Source organism: Pan paniscus, chromosome 13 (assembly GCF_029289425.2).
Source record: "Pan paniscus chromosome 13, NHGRI_mPanPan1-v2.0_pri, whole genome shotgun sequence".
NCBI lineage: Eukaryota > Metazoa > Chordata > Mammalia > Primates > Hominidae > Pan > Pan paniscus.
This window is the reverse complement of record NC_073262.2, coordinates 17,835,020-17,857,551: the sequence shown is the minus strand read 5'-3', so window position 1 is coordinate 17,857,551 and position 22,532 is coordinate 17,835,020. Positions and strand designations below refer to the sequence as shown.

At 35.7% G+C, this 22,532-nt stretch overlaps 1 protein-coding gene and 1 long non-coding RNA gene across 10 annotated transcripts in view; one reads left to right on the top strand and one right to left on the bottom strand.

The window, feature by feature from the left end:
* The window catches only part of LOC129397247 (uncharacterized), a 120,094-nt gene that overhangs the window by 90,333 nt on the left and 7,229 nt on the right, over positions 1 to 22,532 (top strand). The gene's annotated exons all lie outside the window — the stretch shown is intronic.
* Positions 14,163 to 22,532, bottom strand: part of DPP10 (dipeptidyl peptidase like 10) — a 1,401,293-nt gene continuing 1,392,923 nt past the window's right edge. For all 9 annotated transcript variants that reach the window (XM_063595113.1, XM_063595114.1, XM_063595111.1 and 6 more), the window contains 5 exons: positions 22,352 to 22,451; positions 22,043 to 22,101; positions 21,862 to 21,934; positions 17,772 to 17,845; positions 14,163 to 16,382 (listed from right to left, as the gene is read on the bottom strand). In XM_063595113.1, the coding sequence (XP_063451183.1) occupies positions 16,248 to 16,382; positions 17,772 to 17,845; positions 21,862 to 21,934; positions 22,043 to 22,101; positions 22,352 to 22,451 (441 nt within the window). In that variant the 3' untranslated portion in view covers positions 14,163 to 16,247. The remainder of the gene's footprint in view (positions 16,383 to 17,771; positions 17,846 to 21,861; positions 21,935 to 22,042; positions 22,102 to 22,351; positions 22,452 to 22,532) is intronic.

The following is a 22,532-nucleotide window of genomic DNA, read 5'->3' as shown; positions in this document are numbered from 1 at the left end:
TAAACGTGAAGACACGTCTTTTAAAATAACCCAGTCAGACAAAAATAAAAAAAATGAAGAAAGCCTACATGACATGTGGGACATTATAAAGCACCCAAATACTCTATTTTGGGGAGTTCCAGAAGAAGAGATAGGCAAGAGCATAGAAAACTTATTTAATGAAATAATAGCTGATAGCCTCCAAGTCTTGCTAGAGACAGAACCATTCAGATATGGGAAGCTCAAGGAAAGCCCAAATAGATTCAACTCAAAAAGGTTTTCTACAAGGCACACCGTCAAAAATCAAAGACAGAATTCTAAAAATAGTAATAGGGTCAAGTTACATATAAGGTAGTTCCCAGCATACTAACAGTGAATTTCTCAGCAGAACTTTATAGGCCAGGAGAGCACAGGATATATTCAAAGTGCTGAAAGAATAAAAGCTGCCAGCCAAGAATACCATACCTACCAAAGCCAACCTTCAGAAATGAAGGAGAAATAAAGTCTTTCTAAGACAAGCAAAATCTGAGGGAATTCATAACCACCAGAATGACTTCTAAAGAAATGCTTAAAGAAGTTCTATATGTGGAGTAAAAGGATGATACCTAATATTAAAAAAAAAGAAAATAAAAACTCACTGGTAAAACAGCTAATCAAATGACAGAGAAAGGAATCAAACACTATCAGTACAAAAAAAAAGGTAAATAATAGAAGAGGAAATAATAAGATATGCAAACAATCAGGAAACAATTTAAAAGGTGACAAGAGTAAGTCTTCCCCTATCAATACCAATGTTTAATGTAAGTGGTTTAAGTTCCCCAGTTAAAATATACAGATGAATTGAATGGATTAAATATATAAATCCAATTATATGCTGCCTACAGCAAACTTACTTCACTGGTAAAGACACATACACAGTATAAGGATGGAAAAAATATTTCATGTAAAAAGAAACCAAAAGTCTACAGGAGTACCTGTATTTATATCAGAAAAATAATAAGATATTAAGTCAAAAATAATAAAAAGAGGAAAATAATTATATGATGATGAAGGGATCAATATGCCAAGAAGATGTAACAATTGTAAACATACATGCACCCAATACCAGAGTACTGAGGTACATACAGATAATATTAGCAGAGCTAAATAGAAAAATAGACCCTAATGTAATAATACCTGGGAAACTCAATACCCGACTTTCAGCATTGGACGGATGATCTATACAGAAAATCAACAGAGAAACATAGGACTAAATCTGCATGATAGACCGAAGGGACTAAACAAACATTGAGAACATTTTACGCAACAGCTGAAGAATATTCATTCTTCTCATCAGCACATTGGAACATTCTCCTGGATATTTCAGACCAAAAGTTAGTCCACAATACAATTCTCAACAAATTTTTAAAAATACAAAATGTATTAAGTATTTTCTTAGATCGCAATGAAATAAAACTAGAAGTAAATTCCAATAAAAAATTGGAAACTATACAAATAAATAAAAAAATTAATGTGCTCCTGAATAACCATCAAATTAATGAAAAAAAAAGAAAATAAAAAATCCTTAAAACAAACGAAAATGAAAACACAGCATACCAAAATTTATGGGATACAGCAAAAGCAGTGCTAATAGAAAAAATGTTATAGCAATGAACAACTACATCTAAAAAGTAGAAAGATTTTAAATAACCTATTAGTGCTCCACAAGGAACTAGAAAAGCAAGAGAAAACCAAACCTAAAATTAGTAGAAGAAAATAAATAATAAAGATTAGAGAAGAACTAAAGAAATTAGAAACAAAAATACAGAGAATCAACAAAATGAAAAGTTGGCTTTTAGGACATTAGGAAAAAGAACTAATGCATGCAGGTCTTAATACCTACGTGATAGGTTGATAGGTGCGGCAAACCACCATGGCATATATTTACCTATGCAACAAACTTGCACATCCTGTACATGTACCCCAGAACTTAAAAAAGAAAAGAAAAGAAAATGAAAAAATTAAAAAATCAATAAACCATTAGCTAGACTAATAAAGAAAAAAAGAGAGAAGACTCAAAAGCAGAGAAGGAAAAGATGACATTGCAACTTAACCCACAGAAATACAAAAGAGCATTAGAGACTATAATAAACAAGTGTAAGCTAACAAATTTTTAAAAATTAAAGGAAAGGCATAAATTCCTGGACACATACGATCCACCAAGATTGAACAAAGAAGAAGTAGAAAACTTGAACAGACTAATAATGAAAAATAAGATTAGATCAGTAATAAATAGTCTCCCTAAAAAGAAAAACCCAGGACCAAACGGCTTTACTGATGAGTCTACTAAACTTATAAAGGAGACTTAATACCAATTCTCAAACTATTCCAAAAAATTGACGATAGTGGAAATTTTCCTAAATCGTTCAGCAGGGTTAACATTATTCTGTTAGACGTAAAAGGAACATGCCTCAAAATAATAAAAGCCATATATGAAACTCAAAGCTAACATCATGCTGAATGTGGAAGTGCAAAAAGTTTTTCCTGAATTGGAACAAAACAAGGATATTCACTTTCACTACATTTATTTAGTATTGGAGCAAAAGTCCTAGCCAGACCAATACAGCAAAAGAAATAAAAGGCATCCAAATTGGGAAAGAGGAAGTCAAATTGTCCATCTTTGCCAAAGACATGTTCTTATAGTTAGAGAAAGCTTAAAGACTCCACCAAAAAAATAAAAATAAAAATTATAGAACTGATAAATTCAGTAAAGTAATATGATACAAAATCAACCTTAAAAATTAATAGCATTCCTATACACCAATAACAAACTAGCTAAAAAATCAAGAAATCTATGTTATTCACAAAAGCTACAAACAAAAAAGTAAAATACCTATTAATACATTTAATCAAAAAGGTAAAATACCTCTACAATGAAAACTATAAGGCTGGGTGCGGTGGCTCATGCCTATAATCCCAGTACTTTGGGAGGCCAAGGTGGGCAGATTACTTAAGGTCAGGAGTTTGAGATCAGCCTGGGCAACATGGTGAAGCCCCATCTCTACTAAAAATACACAAATCAGCTGGGCATAGTGGCACGTGCCTGTAGTCCCAGCTACTGAGAAGCCTGAGGAAGGAGAATAAACCCAGGAGGCGAAGGCTGCAGTGAGCCGAGATCAACCTAGCCTGGGTGACAGAGCGATACTCCATCTTGAAAAAAAAAAGAAAACTATAAAACACTGGGGAAAGAAATTAAAGAAAACAATAAACAAATGAAAAAACGACTCGCTCATGGACTGGAATAACTAATATTGTTAAAATAGCCATACTACCCAAAGAAACCTATAGATTCAATGCAATCTGTATAAAATACCAATGACATTATTCATATAAATAGAAAAAAAAATCATAAAGTTAGTATGAAAACACAAAACAGCCCAAATAGCCAAAGCAATACTAAGCAAACCAAAGCTGAAGGCATCACACTATCTGACTTTAAAACATACTACAGTAGTAACCAAAACAGCATGGTATTGGCATAAAAACAGATACATAGACTAATAGAGCACAATAGAAAACCCAGAAACAAATCCATGTATTTTCAGGCAACTAATATTTGACAAAGGCACAAAGAACACATGTTGAGAAAATAACATTTTCTTCAATAAGTGGTTCTGAGACAATGGAATATTCATATGCAGAAGAGTGATACTAGAACCCAATCTTTCACCATATATAAAAGTCAACTCAAAATTCATTGGAAACTTAAATGTAAGACCTGAAACTATAAAACTATTGGAAGAAAAGAAGGAGAAGTGCTTCAGAAAATTAGTCTAGGCATAGATTTTAAAGCTAAGTCTTCAAAAGTGCAGGCAACAAAAAACAAAAACATAGACCAATAAAATTGCATTGAACTAAAAAGCTTCTGCACAGCAAAGGAAATAATCAGCAGAGTGAAAAGACAACTTATAGAATGGGAGAAAGTATTTACAAACTATTCATTCAACAAGGTACTCATATCCAGAATATACAAGGAACTCAAAACAACTCAACAGAAAAGAAAAAAAAGAACCATATAATCTAATTTCAAAAATGGGCAAATGAGCTAAATAGGCTTTTTTCAGAAGAAGAAATACAAAACACCAACAGGTATGTGAAAAACACTCAGCACCACTAATCATCAGGGAAATGGAAATCAAAACCACAATGGGATAGTATCTCGCCCCAGTTAGAATGGCTGTTATTAAAAAGGAATGCTATTGGTAGAAATATAAAGAGTATGGAGACTTTGCAAAAAACTAAAAATAAAACGGCTATGTAATCTAGCAATCCCATTACTGGGTATTTATTCAAAGGAAAGGCAATCAGTATATCAAAGGGATACCTGGTCTACCATGTTCATAACTGCAACACTGCTCATAATAGCCAAGATATAAAAGCAATTGAAATGTCTATCTATAGATCAACAGATACAGAAAATGTGACATATATACACAATGGGATACTATTTAGCCATTAAAGAGGAATAAAATCCTGTCATTTGCAGCAACATGTGTGGAACTAGAAGTTTTTATGTTAAAGTTAAATAGGCCAGGCACAGAAAGAAAAATATCACATGTTCTTGCCCATATGTGGGGGCTAAACAAGTTATTGCATGGAGGCAGAGAGTAGAATGATGGTTACTAAAGCTGGGAATTGTGGGGGAGGGATAAAGAAAAGTTGATTGATGATACAAATATAGAGTTAGCTAGAAGGAATACGTTCTACCATTTGATAGCACAGTAGGGTGACTACAGTTAATAATTTATTTTATATTTCAAAATAGCTAGAAGATTTGACCTGTTCTCAAAGAAAGTATAAATGTTTGAGCTGATGGATATCCTAAGTACCCTGATTTTATCATTATACTTTGTGTGCATGTGTCAAAATATCACATGTACCCCATATACATGTAAAATTTATTACCAATAAAAAAGCAAGGTGCCAAGCAAAAAAATAAAATAAAAATAAAAATGGGCAAAGATTTTCATTAGACATTTCTCTAAAGACATACATGACCAGTAAGCACATACAAAGATGCTTAATATATTTAGTCACTAGAGAAATGTAAATTAAAACCACAATAAGATACTTAACACCCATTATCTAAGATGGCTGCAATGAAAGAAACATGGAAAATAACAAGTGATGACCAGATATGGAGAAACTGTAGCCTTCATACGTTGCTATTGGTAATGTAAATTACGGCAGTCACTCCGGAAAACAGTTTTGAAGTTCCTAAAAAGTTAAACATAGAGTTACCCTATGACCAAGTAGCTCCCCACTTAGGTACATAGCCAGGACATTTGTAAACATATACACACAAAAACCACAAACAAATGTTCATTGAAGCACTATTCATAATAATGAGACAGAAACCCAAATATCTACCAACTGATGTATAAAATTTAAAAATGTGGTGTATACATACACTGTATATACATACATACACATATACTTTCTCAGTCATAAGAAGAATGTTAGTATTGAAGTCATGATGTGTACTCAAACATGGATCAATCTTGAAAGCATTATGCTAAATGAAAGAGGCCAATTACTAAAGTCCACCTATTATATGATTCCATTTATATTAAATATACAGAATAGACAAATTAATAGAAAGAGATACACGTGTGATTGTCAGGAGCTGGGGAAAGGAAACATAGAAAGTGACTATAATAGGACATAGGGCTTTTTTTGGAGGCTGTGAAAATAGTGGAAATTTTTGTACAACTTTGTGAAAATACTAAAAATCAATGAAATGTACACCTTAAAAAGGTGAATTGTATGGTATGTGAATTATATCTCATTAGAAAATTTATTTCAGGAAAGGTTAAATAAAGATTCCAGATATATGGGTCTTTTCAGGGTTCAGAAAGTCAGTTATTAATTATAAATAGAAAGTAACAGGATTAAATAAGTCTCAGACCACACAGGTCTAGTAAAATTATTTCTTTGAATAAGATATCAATGTAAAGATCAGATTAATCGTGTGAACTTTCCTTTTTATGCTGCAGTCTTAAATTAGCTGGCAATTTAGTGAGGGATAAGGAAAGAAGCCCTCATATCCTATCCCTTAAAAGATAGTGCAGATTCTTAAGTAATGAGTGCTATGGTTTCAATATTTGTGTCCTCTGAAACTCATGTTGAAACGTATTCCCCAATGTAACTGTATTAAGAAGTGGGGCCTTTAAGGAGTGATTGAGACATGAGGGCTGTTTCCTCATGAATGAAGTCATTCATTCATAGATTAATTGGTTAGTGGATTAATGGGTTATCATGGGAATGGGTTAGCTATCATGAGAGTAAATTTCTTGTAAGTGCCAGTTTGGCTCTCAGTGCACCTGTCTCACTCTGCGATGCCGTTCATCATGTGATGGAACACAAGGCCATCACCAGAAGCTGACCAGATGCCAAGCCTTAGATATTAGACTTTATAGCCTGCAGAAATGTAATAAATAAATTTCTTTTATTTATAAGTTACTCAATCTCAGGTGTTGAGTCATAGCAACAGAAAATGGAGTAAGACAATGATCTAAAAGAAATTTGAATTTAATGACTAGTTTTAGACCAGTTTGAAAGTTAAATAAATAAGGAACGTACTAATTTCCCAGCACTAAATATATGCAAAATGGAATTTCACTGCTTAAGTCTTAAGAAAATAGTTGGACTCCTATATTAGTCCATTTTGCCTTACTATAAAGGAATACCTGAGACTGAGCAATTTATGAAAAAAAGAGGTTTATTTTGGCTCACAGTTCTGCAGACTATACCAGCATTGCACCAGTATCTGCATGGCTTCTGGTGAGGGCTTCAGGAAGCGTACAACCATGGCAGAAGACAAAGGGGGAGCTGGAATATCACATGGTGAGTGAGAGCAAGAGAGATGGGGAGAAATACTATGCTCTTTTAAACAACCAGCTCTTGTACAAACTACAAGAGAGAGAAATCACTCATTACCATGGGATGAAAGCAAGCTATTCATACAGGATCCATCCCCATGACTCAAAGACCCCAACTAGGCACCATCTCCAACATTGGGGGTTACATTTCAACATGAGCTTTGGAGGGGACAAACATCCAAACTCTATCAGCTGCCATCTGTTTTTAAGTAAGAGGTGGGCTAGGGAAACTGTGTTGCTTCCTAAGGCAGACTTACTTATTCTTTTCCTTTCCAAATAGAACTATTTATTTTGGTTATTTCATCCCTGTTCTACTGTTATTAGGAGCATGAAAGACAGAAAACTGATTATTTTAAAGTTCAAAGTTTTTCAGACAAAAAGGAGTTGTATATAAATTTAATGTAAGGACCACTTAAAAACACCCAGAAATCCCAGGCTTTCAGCTGGAAGGGTTTGGAGTTATGTTTCTTGGGGTGGAGCTGATTATGCTTAATGTGTAGGGAAATTGAAGGAACAAGTAAAATTTTTGATATCCAGATGGTGGACTGTGACAGTGACAGCTAGTGCTCACTAAATTCTCAATTTGTTCCCATGCATTTTCCAACCCTTGTGCTGTTAGGTGGGGACTTAGAGCTGTCCTCAATAATAGACTACAAACAGATGTGATACGTGTCACTTCAGAGAGATGGCAAATGAAAGCTGGCTTTGCGTGTCTCCTTCAACCTTCTCTGCCCTTGAGGTTACAGCATGGAGGCCACATGCTCCAGATGGCATAAGGAATAATAGCTTTTACCTGCCCATATGTGACTTCATGCGAGTGAAAAATAAAGCTTTTTCTTAACATACTGAAATTTGTTTTCTTTTCCTTTTGTTGCCCTAACTAGTATGTCTTACTTTGACTAATCCGCTGACCTTTAATAACTTATTTAAATTTTCTAAGCTTACAGTTTTCTCATGTAAAGGTTGAGATTGTGATCATACTTAACTAGTTACTGTTTTAAAGTTAAAAATAAGTGTGTTAATGCGCATATCTTAGGACTTGGTACAAACCAAGCAACTAGTTAATGTTAGCTCTCATCATTATTAACATATTTTATCATAGCAATTTATAAACTGAGTAGGGCATAATATAAATTCTGCACATTAAAAAGAGCATATATGAATGAGAAATTATATTCAATGAAATAGATTAAGTTAGGGGGATTTGGGAATTGAGGATAATTGGAAATTGTTAAGAAATATATATTAGAATTTGATAGAAAAGTGGATAACAGTTAAAGAAAATTTTTAAATTTAGAGTAGAGTCCAGATGAAGTTAAAAGCTTAATTCCAAATATTGAAACGCTTTACTCCTTTTACTATTATCTGTCAACCTAAGAACAAAAGAAAAGCTCGCAAATTATACAATTTCCTGGTTTTGGAGAATGAGAAAAGCACCGAAAGGTCAATAAAGCACAAAGGAAAGGCTGGTTCTGAGTCCAAGCTGGGTAGAGACACAACCGAGATCCAAAGGCAGTGGGTGGGCAAGGGGCAAGTAGCCATCTGACTTTTTGAAAATTTTTCACTCTCTGGAAATATTTATTTTTCTATGAGATGTAAATTTGTTTCTTCTACCCTTGACAAATTGACTTAAAATAATGCCCACACACCACAAAATAACAAAACTAAACTAAACTAAACTAAATTTTTTTGTCAATGCCCTTATGCCAGAGGCAATTTGGACTAAGAAATAATTGTCAAAAAATGGCAGGGCTTTACTACAAATGTCCTTGAAATTGAGAGTGGAACGGGCAACTACATATAGACCAACCACTTTTGGTATAAAAGTGGGCTATGGAGCCCTTTTTACTTAAATTTTAAAAAGTAGATTCATTATGAAATATTTTTTCAAGGTGGGGTGGGCACAAGAGAATAGTGCACTCAATTAGGTGAGCATTAAAAATGACTCAATGGGCTAGGCGCAGTGGCTCATGCCTGTAATCCCAGAACTTTGGAAGACCAAGGCAGTCGGATCACCCGAGGTCAGGAGTTCAAGACCAGCCTCGCTAACATGGAGAAACCCCGTCTCTACTAAAAATACAAAAATTAACTGGGTGTGGTGGCGTGTGCCTGTAATCCCAGCTACTCGGGAGGTTGAGGCAGGAGAATCACTTGAACCCAGGAGGCAGTGGTTGCAGTGAGCCCATATCATGTCACTGCACTCCAGCCTAGGCGACAAGCGTGAAACTCTGTCTCATAGAAAAAAAAATTGACTATACTGATATTTTTTAGTAACTGCTGACTCATTTAGCTGTAACATTTGTACTGAAATATCCACTCATATGTTAGACTTATTAATTAGATTCAGTGTTAAAACAAGGATCCTAACGCTGTGCCATCCAGCAGACTACCTGGTACATAGTAGGCATAAATTATCTTTGTGTTATTTCATGATTGAAGTAAACCCTGATGTTAAAATTTTTCCTTTATCTGAGCAAGGGAATTTACAACTTGTTCTTCCCAAGGGCTTGAAATCCAATTACACTATACAGATCATTAAAAGTCACACATGATGTCCTAAGGCATAGAGAGTTGGAGTGTAATGGGAATTACACCTATTAAAAGTGCATATGAATTGGGAGGCTGCGTTACCTGTGTTTCCTCGTCAGGTCTTTTCTTTTCCCATTGGTATATGCCTTACACAATCCATCAATCAGGAGGATTAATGGCGTGCCCAGCAGTTTAGGCCATACGGAGATAATCAAGGCATCATAAATTGTGTTAGAGCAAATAAAGCCTACCAAATGGGACTGCTAGCACAGCAATCACATTTCCAAACTGCCTGCCTGCACTGGAAAATGCGTCAACGATGAAGAGCACAGGTGAAAATAGTAAATGTCAACCAGGGAAGAGGGTACTCACTCTCAGGAACAGAGAGTGGAGTCGATGTCTGGGATCTTCCGAGAGGAAAAGTGGGTCTGTGTGTTACCGGCAGTGAATCCGTATGGATCTGCAGCAAGCTCAGTTCTTGCCTCCTCAGGAGAAAGAATTCCACTGAGGAGGCAGAAGGCAGAAGGAGGGACTAAGGCAAGTTTCAGAGCAGGAATGAAACATTAGTAAAAGGCTTTAAAGAAGGAAGGAAAGAAAGTAAAGTACATTTGGAAGAAGGCCAAGTGGGGGACTTGAGAGATGAAGTGCACCGTTTGACCTTTTGACTTTGGGTGTTGTATGTGGGCGTACTTACGGGGTCCTGCGTTAACGCCTCCCGAGTCTTCACTTGGGGTGGGCTGTCTGCACCTGCAGTGGCCTGCCACAGTTTCCCAGGGGCTGCATGCACAGTGTTTACTGGAGTCGTATGCGTGCTCCCTTGAGGCGTTCTTCCCTTGAAGGCCCTATACCAATTAAACACCACCATTGTGCCTCTCGGTGCGCATGCTTGAGCCCACTAGCCCAGCTCCTGAGATACTAATATGATTGGGAAGCTGCTGACCACCAGTTTCAGGTGTTTCTGTTTATTGGGAGGCTGCCTTTCCCTGGCGCTAGTTAGGACCAATTATTATTTTAAAGAGGCAGTGAAACACCTGTCTGACCATCACCTGATGATGGTCACCCAACATTCGTGGTGGGCAGGAGTCCTCTCCTCCTCCGCTCACGTCTGACTAGCGACCTACTGTATTATGTATAAAACACAGCTTTTAATGTTTAATACTTTGAGGTATTCCTCCAGATGAGATGCCAGCATCAAGGACCTTATCGCCGTGGGTAGGGTATACCTTTCCCTCGGTGCCTTGATCTCATTTATGTTCATTCTCCTGTCCTTCTTCCTTGTGGCACCCTTACCAAAGAGATTGCAATTTCAGATGTATTGCTTCCCAGCTTTCCTTATATCTAGGAGAAGGGCCTGCAATGAAAGCCTGTAGAGTACAAAGGGACCTGAGAAAATCCTTCTTAAGACTTCCAGAGAAAATTATCTTTCCTGATAAAAGATAGGCAAGAGGAGAGTCGTCCTTTGACTTTCTATCCTTGGACAATGCTCTGAAAAGATATATTGCCTGGGGCAGCTGCAGTTATCTGAAAACAAGGCAGGGAACAAAAAGCAGACCAAAGCAAAAGTGTAAACTTGGGAGGAGACTGGGATTTGAGTCTATCATTGATCTGTTAACTGACCTGGAAGCACCCAACTTTAGCGCTCCTGTAATGTGAATCAGTAATAGTTCCTATCATTGAAGCTAGTGTTTCTCAAACTTTAATGTGCACATCACTTGGGGATCTTGTTAACATTCGGGTTCTGATTCAAGAAGGTTATGGTAGTGCCTTAGAGTATACATATCTAACAAACTCCCAGGTGATGTCCAAGCTGTGCATATATTGAATCACAAGTATTTAAGCCATTTAAAATTTTGTATTTAGTTCCCTGCAGCCAGAAGCATGCAAAATGGCATCTTTGAACAGTGAGGGTTCAAAGATGTTCATCTTTGAACAGTGAGGATTCATTGAAAACTGAATCCAAAGACATGATGATGAACTTTAGGAACTAGCTTTAAAAAATGCATGGATAAAACCATCACATGTGAGGGCTTGGAGATCATCAGGGTCTGACTTCAAATATTGGTTCCATCATTTACGCACTATGTGGCTTTGTTGGAAAATTGTTTAATTTCTCTGAATCTTGATTTCTTTATCAGAGAACAATAGTATTTTTCTCATATGGCTGGACTGAGGATTAGCTGAGCTTATGTAACAAAAAGCATAGGTGTAGAATAAATGTGAGTTCCTTTTCTCTGATGCTACTGGCCGGATAGAAATCTGCATTCTCAAGCTTCACACATGTCAAAAATAACTTCGTTACAATGGGGGTAGGTATGATAGAAATAGACAGGTTGTGAGAATTGGCACAGAAATTTTCTTACTATCCCAACTGTTGTTATTAGAAGTCTGTGATGCTTGTATCAGTCGACCATAAGCTTAATTGGAAGTCTAAAAGAGAAATAATAAAAATTGTACTTTGACGTGACTTATTTTCTTTTTAAAACCTGTCTGCCTTGTTTATGAGAGAGGGATTTTTTTCGAATTCACAGACTCTCTCCTCAACAATTGCTGGAATATTGCTAAATGAAATAAAAGTGTTGTTAGCAGATCTGATCAGTGGTAAAGCAAATCTATTTCTACACTAGTAGAAAAGTGGGAGGTAATGCAACTTTCCTGCGTCAGATTGCAAATAGGATTGTGGGTGTCTGCTATGACTTGAAATGTGACATGCTTTGTGTGTGTTGTAAGGTTTGAGAACTACATGAGGTTTTCATGTTTACAAGCCTGGGTGTTTTGAACAATGTAATGATTCTGCAGTATATAGATGCATCTCTGAATGATTTTGCAGTGTTTTTGGTATAATGTCCAAGCAAGGAGATTTACTAATGACTTCCAAGCATATAGTCATGGTCTTCTGAGCAAGGGTTTCCATGCACAAGAATAACTCTTACGTATCTTCAACGGAGAAAGAAAACATGTTTTAATGTTTCATATGTCCTCTTGACATTAGGGAATTCATGTATCTTCAAACATTCCACAATGGTAAATTGGTTTGGCCATTACTTCTCAGTATTATTGCTGTGAAACTATTCTCAAAAATATTTGGAACCATGTGTTTAAATATTCAGAATGTTTTCTCATGTGCTGTCAACATGGATTAACTCTCCTTATTTCAGGAGTGCTGGAGAGCAGAATCACTAAGAACATGAACTTCTAAGTTGGCTGGTGCTGGGTTTTAGTGTTTTTACTTACTACTTACATAAATGTGGGCAAGCTACATACTTCTCTAAAACTGAATTTCCTTATCTGTAAAATGGGAAACATAATACCTCCTTAGGGCATTTTGAGAAGATTCAATTTGATAGTGCATGTAGAGCATTTATCATAGGTTTGGCACTTAGTAAGAGTCCAATACATTTTCATTAGAAAGAGTTTATTCGAACCTGAAAATAAACCACCTATTTATTCTTATTTTATTTCTCCTCCTGTAATATTCACAGTGATAATTTCTTGTGGAGGGGAAAAATAGTTTCCAGAAAGCAGAGTCTAAGACAACAGCTAGCACACCTGCAGTTTATTTTGGAAAGTGATCATAGGGAATAGGAGTAGGGAGCTTAAAAGAGTGAAATGGGGAAGAGGAAAATAGAAGGGTATGCAGCTATGGGCTTCTGGGGCCCACAGAGTCTTCCATGGACCATGTAGAATATCTGAGGGAAAGATTAGTTACCTGCTACAGTCTTTCATTAATTGTGTTTTAGTGGGTTATTAACACCTTCACATCGGTTTGCAGTATGTAAGCGATTTGTCTCTTGGTTCTAGCAAGTAGCCAAAATTAGTATCAGAGAATCCCCAGAACAGAAAGTGAAAGTGAGCATAGCTGAGAGGCCAGATTGTATTCATACAGTGTTGGTGGCCGCAGGATGTGAAGGTGGTCAGAGAACTTGAGGAGGGACACAAGTGGTATTTCATATATAACTCCTCATAGAAGCCATGTGCTGTCAGTGATTCTAGAGACTTGAAAGCAATTCAGTCCAAGGTACTTCTGTCTCAAAGCCCAACATTTGAAGGACAATGGCTTAAGTAATTCTCTAATATGGTAAAGCCCAATGTCTAAGTCACCTCATTGTAATAGATCTACAACAGACATCTGTAAGATCCCCAATAGTGATTTTTATGCTAAACACCCAATTAAAAAAAGGCACATTTTCAGAGTGAAGTGAGATCCATCTTTTGAAGAGTGATTCCTTCCTTTAGTTCTGTCAGGAAGCTCAAATAGATGAGAATAGCCTGCTTAGTCTCTGAGTATTTGGAGATCTTAATGAAGGCAATGAAAGTGAATGAACACTTTTCTCTTTCAAAAGAGTTTCAAGAGATTGTTTATCTCTGTGGATGATTTAATACTGCTTAACTATTTAATTATAGAATTCAATATATTGATTTTTTTCTTTAACATTAAGGGAATAATAACACTTGGAAAGCATGCTATTGGAGTCCTAGGAAACTCTAGCAATGCATAAATATGTATGAAATAGTGGGATTATGACCAAGGGTACATGTATACAGGGGAAAATCCAATCACATGATTCCTTTAATAGTTGGTGACTATGTGTTGGTGAGCATTTCCTTTACTGAAAATGACCCTGTCATTAAAACTCAAAGAATCGCAGGGATTAACATTTTCTACCTTCCTACTAAGCAATATGCTTTCACTTGAGGTCTCTTTAGTGTTTAAGGGGAAAACGGGTTCCAGAAAAATGTCTTTCACATTAGAAACTGTATTAAATTAATTGAAAAATAAACATTGATAATAATAATAAAACAAGAGAAATGATGACAGTAAAAGGCAAATACTTTTTAAATGATACTCAAATAGACATTCAATAAAACCACATCTTTCAGACAACATAATCATTTGCATCATAAAAAACTCTAGTGGTTCAAATTTAAAATATTGGTTAAAAAGCTTCAGTTGGATTTCAAATTAGCCTAAAAAGAAATTTCCATCTTAATAAAATAGGCAAAACTTTCCTTTTAAAATTACAACTTATTTTGTTAAAAAATGTGTTCACTATTCTTGAAAAAGACCTAAAATGGATCTTTCAGAAGAGAAAGCCTTTCCTATTTTAAATTGAACCCAATGGAGCATGGAAGACACGATTCCAAAGCATCCAGGGAAAAAGTTGAATACCCAATCCATGATTCACATGTACTCAAATACCCAGAATTTGGGGTTGATCCTTCAACAAAACAAGAGGGTGACTGAGTGATTCCTTGATATTTTAAAGTTTCCTCCTGATGCCATAAGTTATGATAATTCAGTCTGTCCTAAGGACTTTTTTAAAACCACAAAAATGCAGTATCCTGCCTAGATTTATCTGAACTTCTAAGCTTATTACAGACTTTTAGATATCTTCTGGAAGATCCCTTAGGTGAAGTGAGAAGATATTCTGACTTTAGTCACCAAAGTTAAATGTTCTCATCACTTAAATTGACTTCATACAGTCAGGTTTATTTTATGCTCTCAGTTACTTACTACTGCAAGTCAACACAGCACAGGAATTGATGCATTTTGTGCCTTCAATTCAAAGTAAATAGCAAACACTGCTGTCTGTGAACTTTTTGGCCAATGAATAAAAAATATTTCATTTCTAATTCTCACCAGAAGGATTGAAATTAAACAGTAACAGATGAATTGGGCAGGCATGGAATACTAAATAGAAACTGGCAAATGAAATAATCCAGCTATTTGCTTTTACGATGAAAATGAGAACTGATTCTGCACTGAGAGAAAGAAGTAAAAGGACCAAGAGTTTTGAAAAAAGCCTTCTCCACCAAAAGAGCAAAATAGCACTCAGTGGCATTGCATTGTTAACAAAATTTCTTTATCAGAAAGTATAATTTAAGTATCTAATTTACATGTGACAAGGTATCATATTCAAAAAATTAAATGCAACTAGAAAACTATTAACCACTAAAAACAATACCAAACACAACCCAAACATTTATAGGAAAGCAATAGCTAGAATTTGAATTGGAAAAAATGTTTCATCATATTTGGCTCATTAAACAAAGCATCCATTATAGCTTGGAAAAGAGCATCTCTTCTAATTCATCAAACGTTTACCCTTTATAGCATGAATAACATTTAAAGATAGTTTCATTAACTGTATATGCACACGTGTGTATATATATTGTGAGACATACACTCGTGTGTTCATTTAAAGATATTGTATCTACTGATAACTGGCTGAACTTTGGAAGGTGCTGAAATCCACATTTCTATATGTCCTTTGACCCATTTAATAATGTCTTTTTAAAAACAGAAATTACATAAAATACTCTGTTTTTTATTAACTGAATATTTTCTTAAGCATAATAATAGACAATGAAAGAATTGCACTTATTATAAAGGTACAGTAAAGTGTTAGATTGCAGCTCAGCCATGAAAGATCAGGGACTGTAGGGCAGATGATAGATTGTGCATTATATGCAAAGATGATGGTGGCCAGTGAAATTAAAATGAGAGCATCTAGTTACAGAACAAACAGGGGGATAACAGAAGAAAACATGCACTACTCCTACTTTAATGCAAAACTAATTTCTCCCAGGAAACCAACCCTTTGACCTCTCTCATACAAAGAAACGGGTTCTGCACCCCTAGCAACACAGTAGACTTGGACTTGTGTATTCAAATGCTAGTTCACTGTCTCTGAGCGTGCTGCTCCAGTGACATCTCCGTAAGCTGCCCTTGACATTCTGGAGCAACTACAATATTACAGTCTCTTTGTCAGGTTTCAGTGAGCCTCAATATTCCCTTCAGTTCTGTATAAATATGGTCCATTATTCATCTTCTTCTGGTTCCTGTGGTAGCACAGATATTTCTTCCTTCAAACAATCACTGAAGAATTTGAGGATTGTGCTGTAGAGATGATACTTGCTCTTCTCAGATACGTTATGACCTTCATCTGGGTAGACCTAAGATATTGAGGAGAAAGAAGATTTCAAACTATCCCAGAAGCTATTGTCTCTCGCATTCATTTTCTGAGCCCTAATGTCATGGAAACTTTGAATAATAATATCTGACCAAAATCAAACCTAATTCAACACTAAGTTCTTCATGCTAAACTTTTAAAACAATTGTAATCATGTCAATTAATATTTGGTATTTAAATTAGAATATGTTGGCCATAAAAGGTAGACTTTTTCATGTTTATGTTGACTGAGATGGACTAACCTTGCCCTCAGCTTGACTAAACTTTGGACAGTTTCTTTTTGACTAAAGGCCCTTGGCCTCTCCTCCCCTTTTTAGGAGTATTTAGTTCAGAAAACTTTCCAGCTCTTTATTTAAAGAGCATTGAGTTCAGTCTTTGTCTCCTTTGCAGTAGTTTTTCATAAGGTCTTCATTGCCTGTTTAACATTGTCTGGTGCAATTATTACTTTGACAATTCCCTTTCCAATGTAAACAAAATTGTTACTGTTTCTAAAATACAAATAAAAAATACAAATATTATCCCATTAATTCCTGAGTACAAAGGTTTAAATGGTGCCTCATTGCCCTTTGAATAAAACTCCATACTCCTCAACATTGCTTATGGAGTGACCTGACATTTGTTTATCTGTATAGCTTCATATTTCATTATCCTAAACGTGGTAGTTTGTGTTTTAGACAGGTTGAGCAACTTTTGGTTCTTCTGAATGGTGATAAATTTAAATGACTTTACTTTTTCCTTCTATGACTCTTATATCAGACTGGAACTTCCTTGACAGTGTAATGTATGTCTTGTTACCCATAGAGCAGAGTGACCACTGTAATGTCCTTGATAAATATATATTAAATGTATGAATGCACAGATGTAAATGGTAGTGCAAATGGCCTTTTATCCTCTCTTCTTTTCTTGTAATATTTCCCCAAACATTTTTTATCCACTATTTATTATGAGAATTATAAATTATCATATTTAAAAATAAATTAATAATAAATTCTCATATTTAATAATAAAGACAAAGGAACAAGACAAAAGGAACAAGAAAAGGAAGAAAGGAACAGCAAAAGGAAGAAAAGGTAAAAGGAACAAGAAAGGAAGTAGAAACTTGTTACTTTTAAAAGAATTCAATATTTGGGATATGAATAAGTCTGAGAGGAAAATGACAATTTAGAAAGGATTCATGCAATTCACTTGTAAAGCATGAGTTCATCCATATTCTCGGTGTAATTAGGAACAGAGAACACAATCTTTGGTAAGTAAAAAACATATTAAAAAATAACAGTAGGGAGAATGGAATAACAGAGAAGCTGTGTTGCGTATCATCTCACAAGTGAAAAAACCCAGCAGGAAACCACGTTCTTCTAAGAAAGTAGCTTACCTGCATAGTATAATTCACTCCAGCTTTTATTAGGTGCTTGATTAATTCTGCTGAGTGTTGGAAATGAACTTTTGCTGCAAGAAATCAAATTATGATATCTGAAGAAACACATTGCTTGTATGAGAACTTTTTCATATTATTTTTCAAAGAGATTCAGTGTTTTATTTTACATACATTGCACATTTAAAAGACTTATATCTGGCCAGGCGCGGTGGCTCACGCCTGTAATCTCAGCACTTTGGGAGGTCGAGGTGGGCGGATCACAAGGTCAGGAGATTGAGACCATCCTGGCTAACTCGGTGAAATCCCATCTCCACTAAAAAATATAAAAAATTAGCCGGTGTGGTGGCGGGCACCTGTAGTCCCAGCTACTCGAGAGGCTGAGGCAGGAGAATGGCGTGAACCCGGGAGGGGGGAGCTTGCAGTGAGCAGAGATCGTGCCACTACAGTCCAGCCTGGGCGACAGAGCAAGACTCCGTCTCAAAAAAAAACAAAAAACAAAAAACAAAAAAAACTTTTATCTGGCTTTAGGTAGAAAGCTGGTAAATACAAATACAATGGTAAAACTTTGAGCTTCACTCTATTAAACAAAAAAGCAAAACAGTAGCTACAACTAAGTCCTACTTACTCTACAGAATGGTGTTTATATTTACTTTACTGGATATTATTTATTATTCCTAATGGTACACATATTTTTATAAATTTTATAAAATTTATAAAAAATTTTAATATGGCAAATGTCTTTTCTGGATATTAATACAGGAAACCAGCTATCTATTTCATTTTGAAGATTACTAGGGCACAGTCTCAGTCGGATACTGGCATTCTGCTTTATTATTCAAAATTAGAAAAGAATACCCCATACTGAGAAAATAGAATACACATCTCATTATACAAGGACTAACTATTTAATATAGAGCATACTGGTTACTCTTGCTTTATCTTCCTTCTGCCAGAATCTAAGATCCAAGATTCTGAAGTAAGCAGCCCAATAGCCCTGGGTTTGGTAGTTATGAAGATTTGGTGCAGTCACTCAAATCTCTTTCTGCAGAAGTTGGCTCACATTCTGTCTAGGGTGTTCATTCCTGTAGTTTGTGTATCTTCAAATTTCTGTAACTCATGTTTAAGCTGCCTTTTTTTCTTTTTTGAGATGGAGTCTTGCTCTGTTGCCCAGGCTGGAGTGCAGTGGTACGATCTCGGCTCACTGCAACCTCTGCCTCCCAGGTTCAAACAGTTCTCCTGCCTCAGCCTCCTGAGTAGCTGGGATTATAGGCGTGCACCACCATGCCCAGCTAATTTTTGTATTTCTAGTAGAGACGGGGTTTCACCATGTTGGTCAGGCTGGTCTCAAACTCCTGACCTCGTGAGCTGCCTGCCTCAGTCTCCCAAAGTGCTGGGACTACAGGTGTGAGCCACCGCGCCCAGCCTAAGCTAACATTTTTAATTGTCGTTGCAAAATTAGGGCAGCCTTATCAATAGTTTAAGCTTCTTTAATGCTCTAACTCTAGAATGCTGAATAATCAGACCACACAGCAGAGAATGTAAAACGGCAAACAATCATTTAAACCTATTTAAAAACTAGATAGTCAAGATCTTTTTCAACATCTTCCTATGGCACTTAATGGGAAAATGACCTTGTCATTGCTACATAAGTACAAACTGCTCTATAAATGTAAGCTTCTAGAAATGCTAATTAATAAGGTCAATGACAGAGGTAATGTGATCCCTTATTTCTCTGCATGGAGACAGCTGAAAATAAATGTGCAAAAGGATTTTTCCAATTAGATTTTTTTTCTGCTTAGTTTCTAATGCAAAGTCCATTGATATTTGTTGCTATTTGTCTGTTTACTATAGCTAAAAGGGAACATTACAGGTTTGACTGGTTGATTGAATTCATTTGCTGGTAATTTTTGAAGATAATATTAATAGTAGTGGTGTTACAGTGTCATGACTGAGCACCTATAATTCACCAGGCCCGTATGGGTTGTGTGGTATGTGTATGTGTGTGCCTGTGTGTGTGTGCCTACGTGTGTGTGTATGCCTATGTGTGTGTGTGCTCATACACATTCACAGGTGCATTTCCTCTCAAGTGACCAGGGCTGAACCTCTGCTTGTATTTTATTAGATGGGTGAAGCGCCAGGCCTGTGACTGAGTGAGTCAGATAGAACAATGATTTACCTTTATAGCTACAATATATTGACAGAGAAATTTGAAATAGCACTAATATATTAGTCCAGCATGATGGGTAGACATACAATAATTTAACCTTGAATATAATTTATTCATATGAATAAGGCTTCAGGGCACAGTGAATAAAAGGCTCAATACATGGATTCGAATCTCCTTCCTACTAATCAATTGTGTCTACTCTTTCAAGGAAGTTATATCATTTCCTAATATTTATTTTCCCAATCTGTTAAATGAAAGTAATAACATCTACTGTTCCGTGTTTGCAAGAAGTACAAATAAGATAATATTAAATGCTTTTAGCACATTTTCTGACATACAATGAGTACATAATTGATATTTATTTTTATTACTGTTGATACATATGTAAGGTCTTAATACCTTAGAACAACATCCAAATGTCCCTCAAAATTTTTACGCTCTCTTTCATCATGTTTCACCCAACACTGGTACTGTATCATCTACCTCTTTCTTTAATAGACTATTAATACTAGAATTGCTTTACATTTTCAGAACAGTTGCAGAGATAGTACAGAGTTCCTGGATACCCGTCCTCCAGTTTCCCCATTGTTAACATCTTATATTATTATATACTTTGTCACAAATAGAAACTAAGACTCATATACTACCGCTAACTAAACCCACTTTATTTGGGGTGCACTACTTTTTCTTGTTGGTGTTCTTATTGTTGTTTTCTTGTGTACCCTTTCTGTTCCAGGGTTCCATTCAGAATCCTACATTATATTTAGACATCATGTCTTTTAATCTTCCTCTGGTCTATGAGAGTTTCTTAGACTTTTTTTTTTTTTTGATTACCCCAACAGTTCTGAGGGGTGGTGGCTGGATATCTGATAGAATTTTCCTCATTTGGATCTGCCTGATGTTTTTCTCATGGTTAGACTGGTGTTATGTATGGGCTTGGAGTACTAAACCATGGAGGTAAAGTGCCATCCCCACTACATCATATCAAGGGCATTTAATAATAGTAATAACATGACTTGTCACTGTTGATGTGATGTTTGTCAAATTTCTCCACTGGAAAGTTCCTCTTTCTCTCTCTTTCCATATAGTACCCTTGAAGCAAATCATTCAGTGGAACCCACCCTAAAGAGGAAGAAGTTAAGTTCAAGATTTAGGAAATATTGATTCAAGACTTTGACTTTCTTGTCTCACTTGCCAGATGGCCTTGGATAAATCTGTTTCCTTTTTGAAATTGATTTTTCTCATCTATGAATGAAGCTATAAATATTCAGCCGTCTGTTGTAAAATATCACAGAGGATAAAATATAGATTCTTTGGTCCCTAAGAGTGTCATGTAAATATAAAATGATATTATTTATTACTACTAACATCAATCACATCCACCTCCAAGGTTTAAAGTGATGAAAAAATGAGAGATGATATGAAAGTGCCTTTTTAAAGTTTTTAAGTTCATTTAAGCGGGTAACCTCATTAGAATTTCATGTCAGTGCTTGCAGCTTTTTGGTTTCTGTTTTCCAGGTTGGTTTCCATTTTAGGTGTGCTGAATAACACTGTAACCATAGTCACTAGACACAAGTGCCTTTTTAAATTAAAATTAAATAAAATCAATTCAGTTCCTCAGTCACACTAAACAAGGTATGGCCACAAGTGGCCAGTGGCTACTTTTTCAGCAACATTGATAAAGTATTTCCATCATTACAGGGAGTTTGATTGGACAATGCTGCCATTTGAGGAATAGCCTCCTCTCCTCTTATCTCTGAATTCTTTTGTCCCACCTTCTATCATGTATCTGATTCTTTGTGTGACTCTCTGCTCCCTTCTTCAGAAGGTTTACAGGGCTTCCTGTAAGCAAGTCCTTAGATGTATCCCTTTGTAAAAGGTCATACCCTATCAAACAGCAGCAGCAAGTATAATACTTACTGTCAGCAGTTCCATGAATTATTAATATATTTTCTTCTTTCAAGCCATGAACATTATGTAGCACACTGGCTGCCTATAAAGGAAAATACAAATATCTGTATCTATAGATCTAAATAAGCAATTTAACTAATTTTTTAGAACAAAAATACTCCTCTTTCTTTGTTATTTTCAAATTAGTTACCTGGTAAGTGCTTTCTTCCTTAGATGGCATCCCAAGGTATCTTTCAGAGAAAGCTGAGGCTGTGACCCAAGAAAACAGACATTCGAGAAGAAACTAAAAACTATTTGACTAGCATATTTCATTAATTTCTTCATTTTACAATTAATTGTCATGCTTTAGTAAAATCAGCTGAATCAAGGAGGAGATAAACAGCTGAAAACAGGCTCTAATAACATATGATAAATGAGTTCAATTGAGGTATTCTAAATTGGGCTTTCGTTTTCTACAAATCAATACATTATATTAGGTCAGTCTATAGAAAGTACTCACCATACAATTTCAAGTCTGTGATAGGTGCAACCACGGATCCACATTTAAAAAGCTTTTCATCTGATTTTAAGATCATTGATGCAATATAGCCACCATAACCCTGGGGGGGAAAAAATATATATATATATAAAACACACACACACACACACACACACACACACACACAAATAAATTTATATAT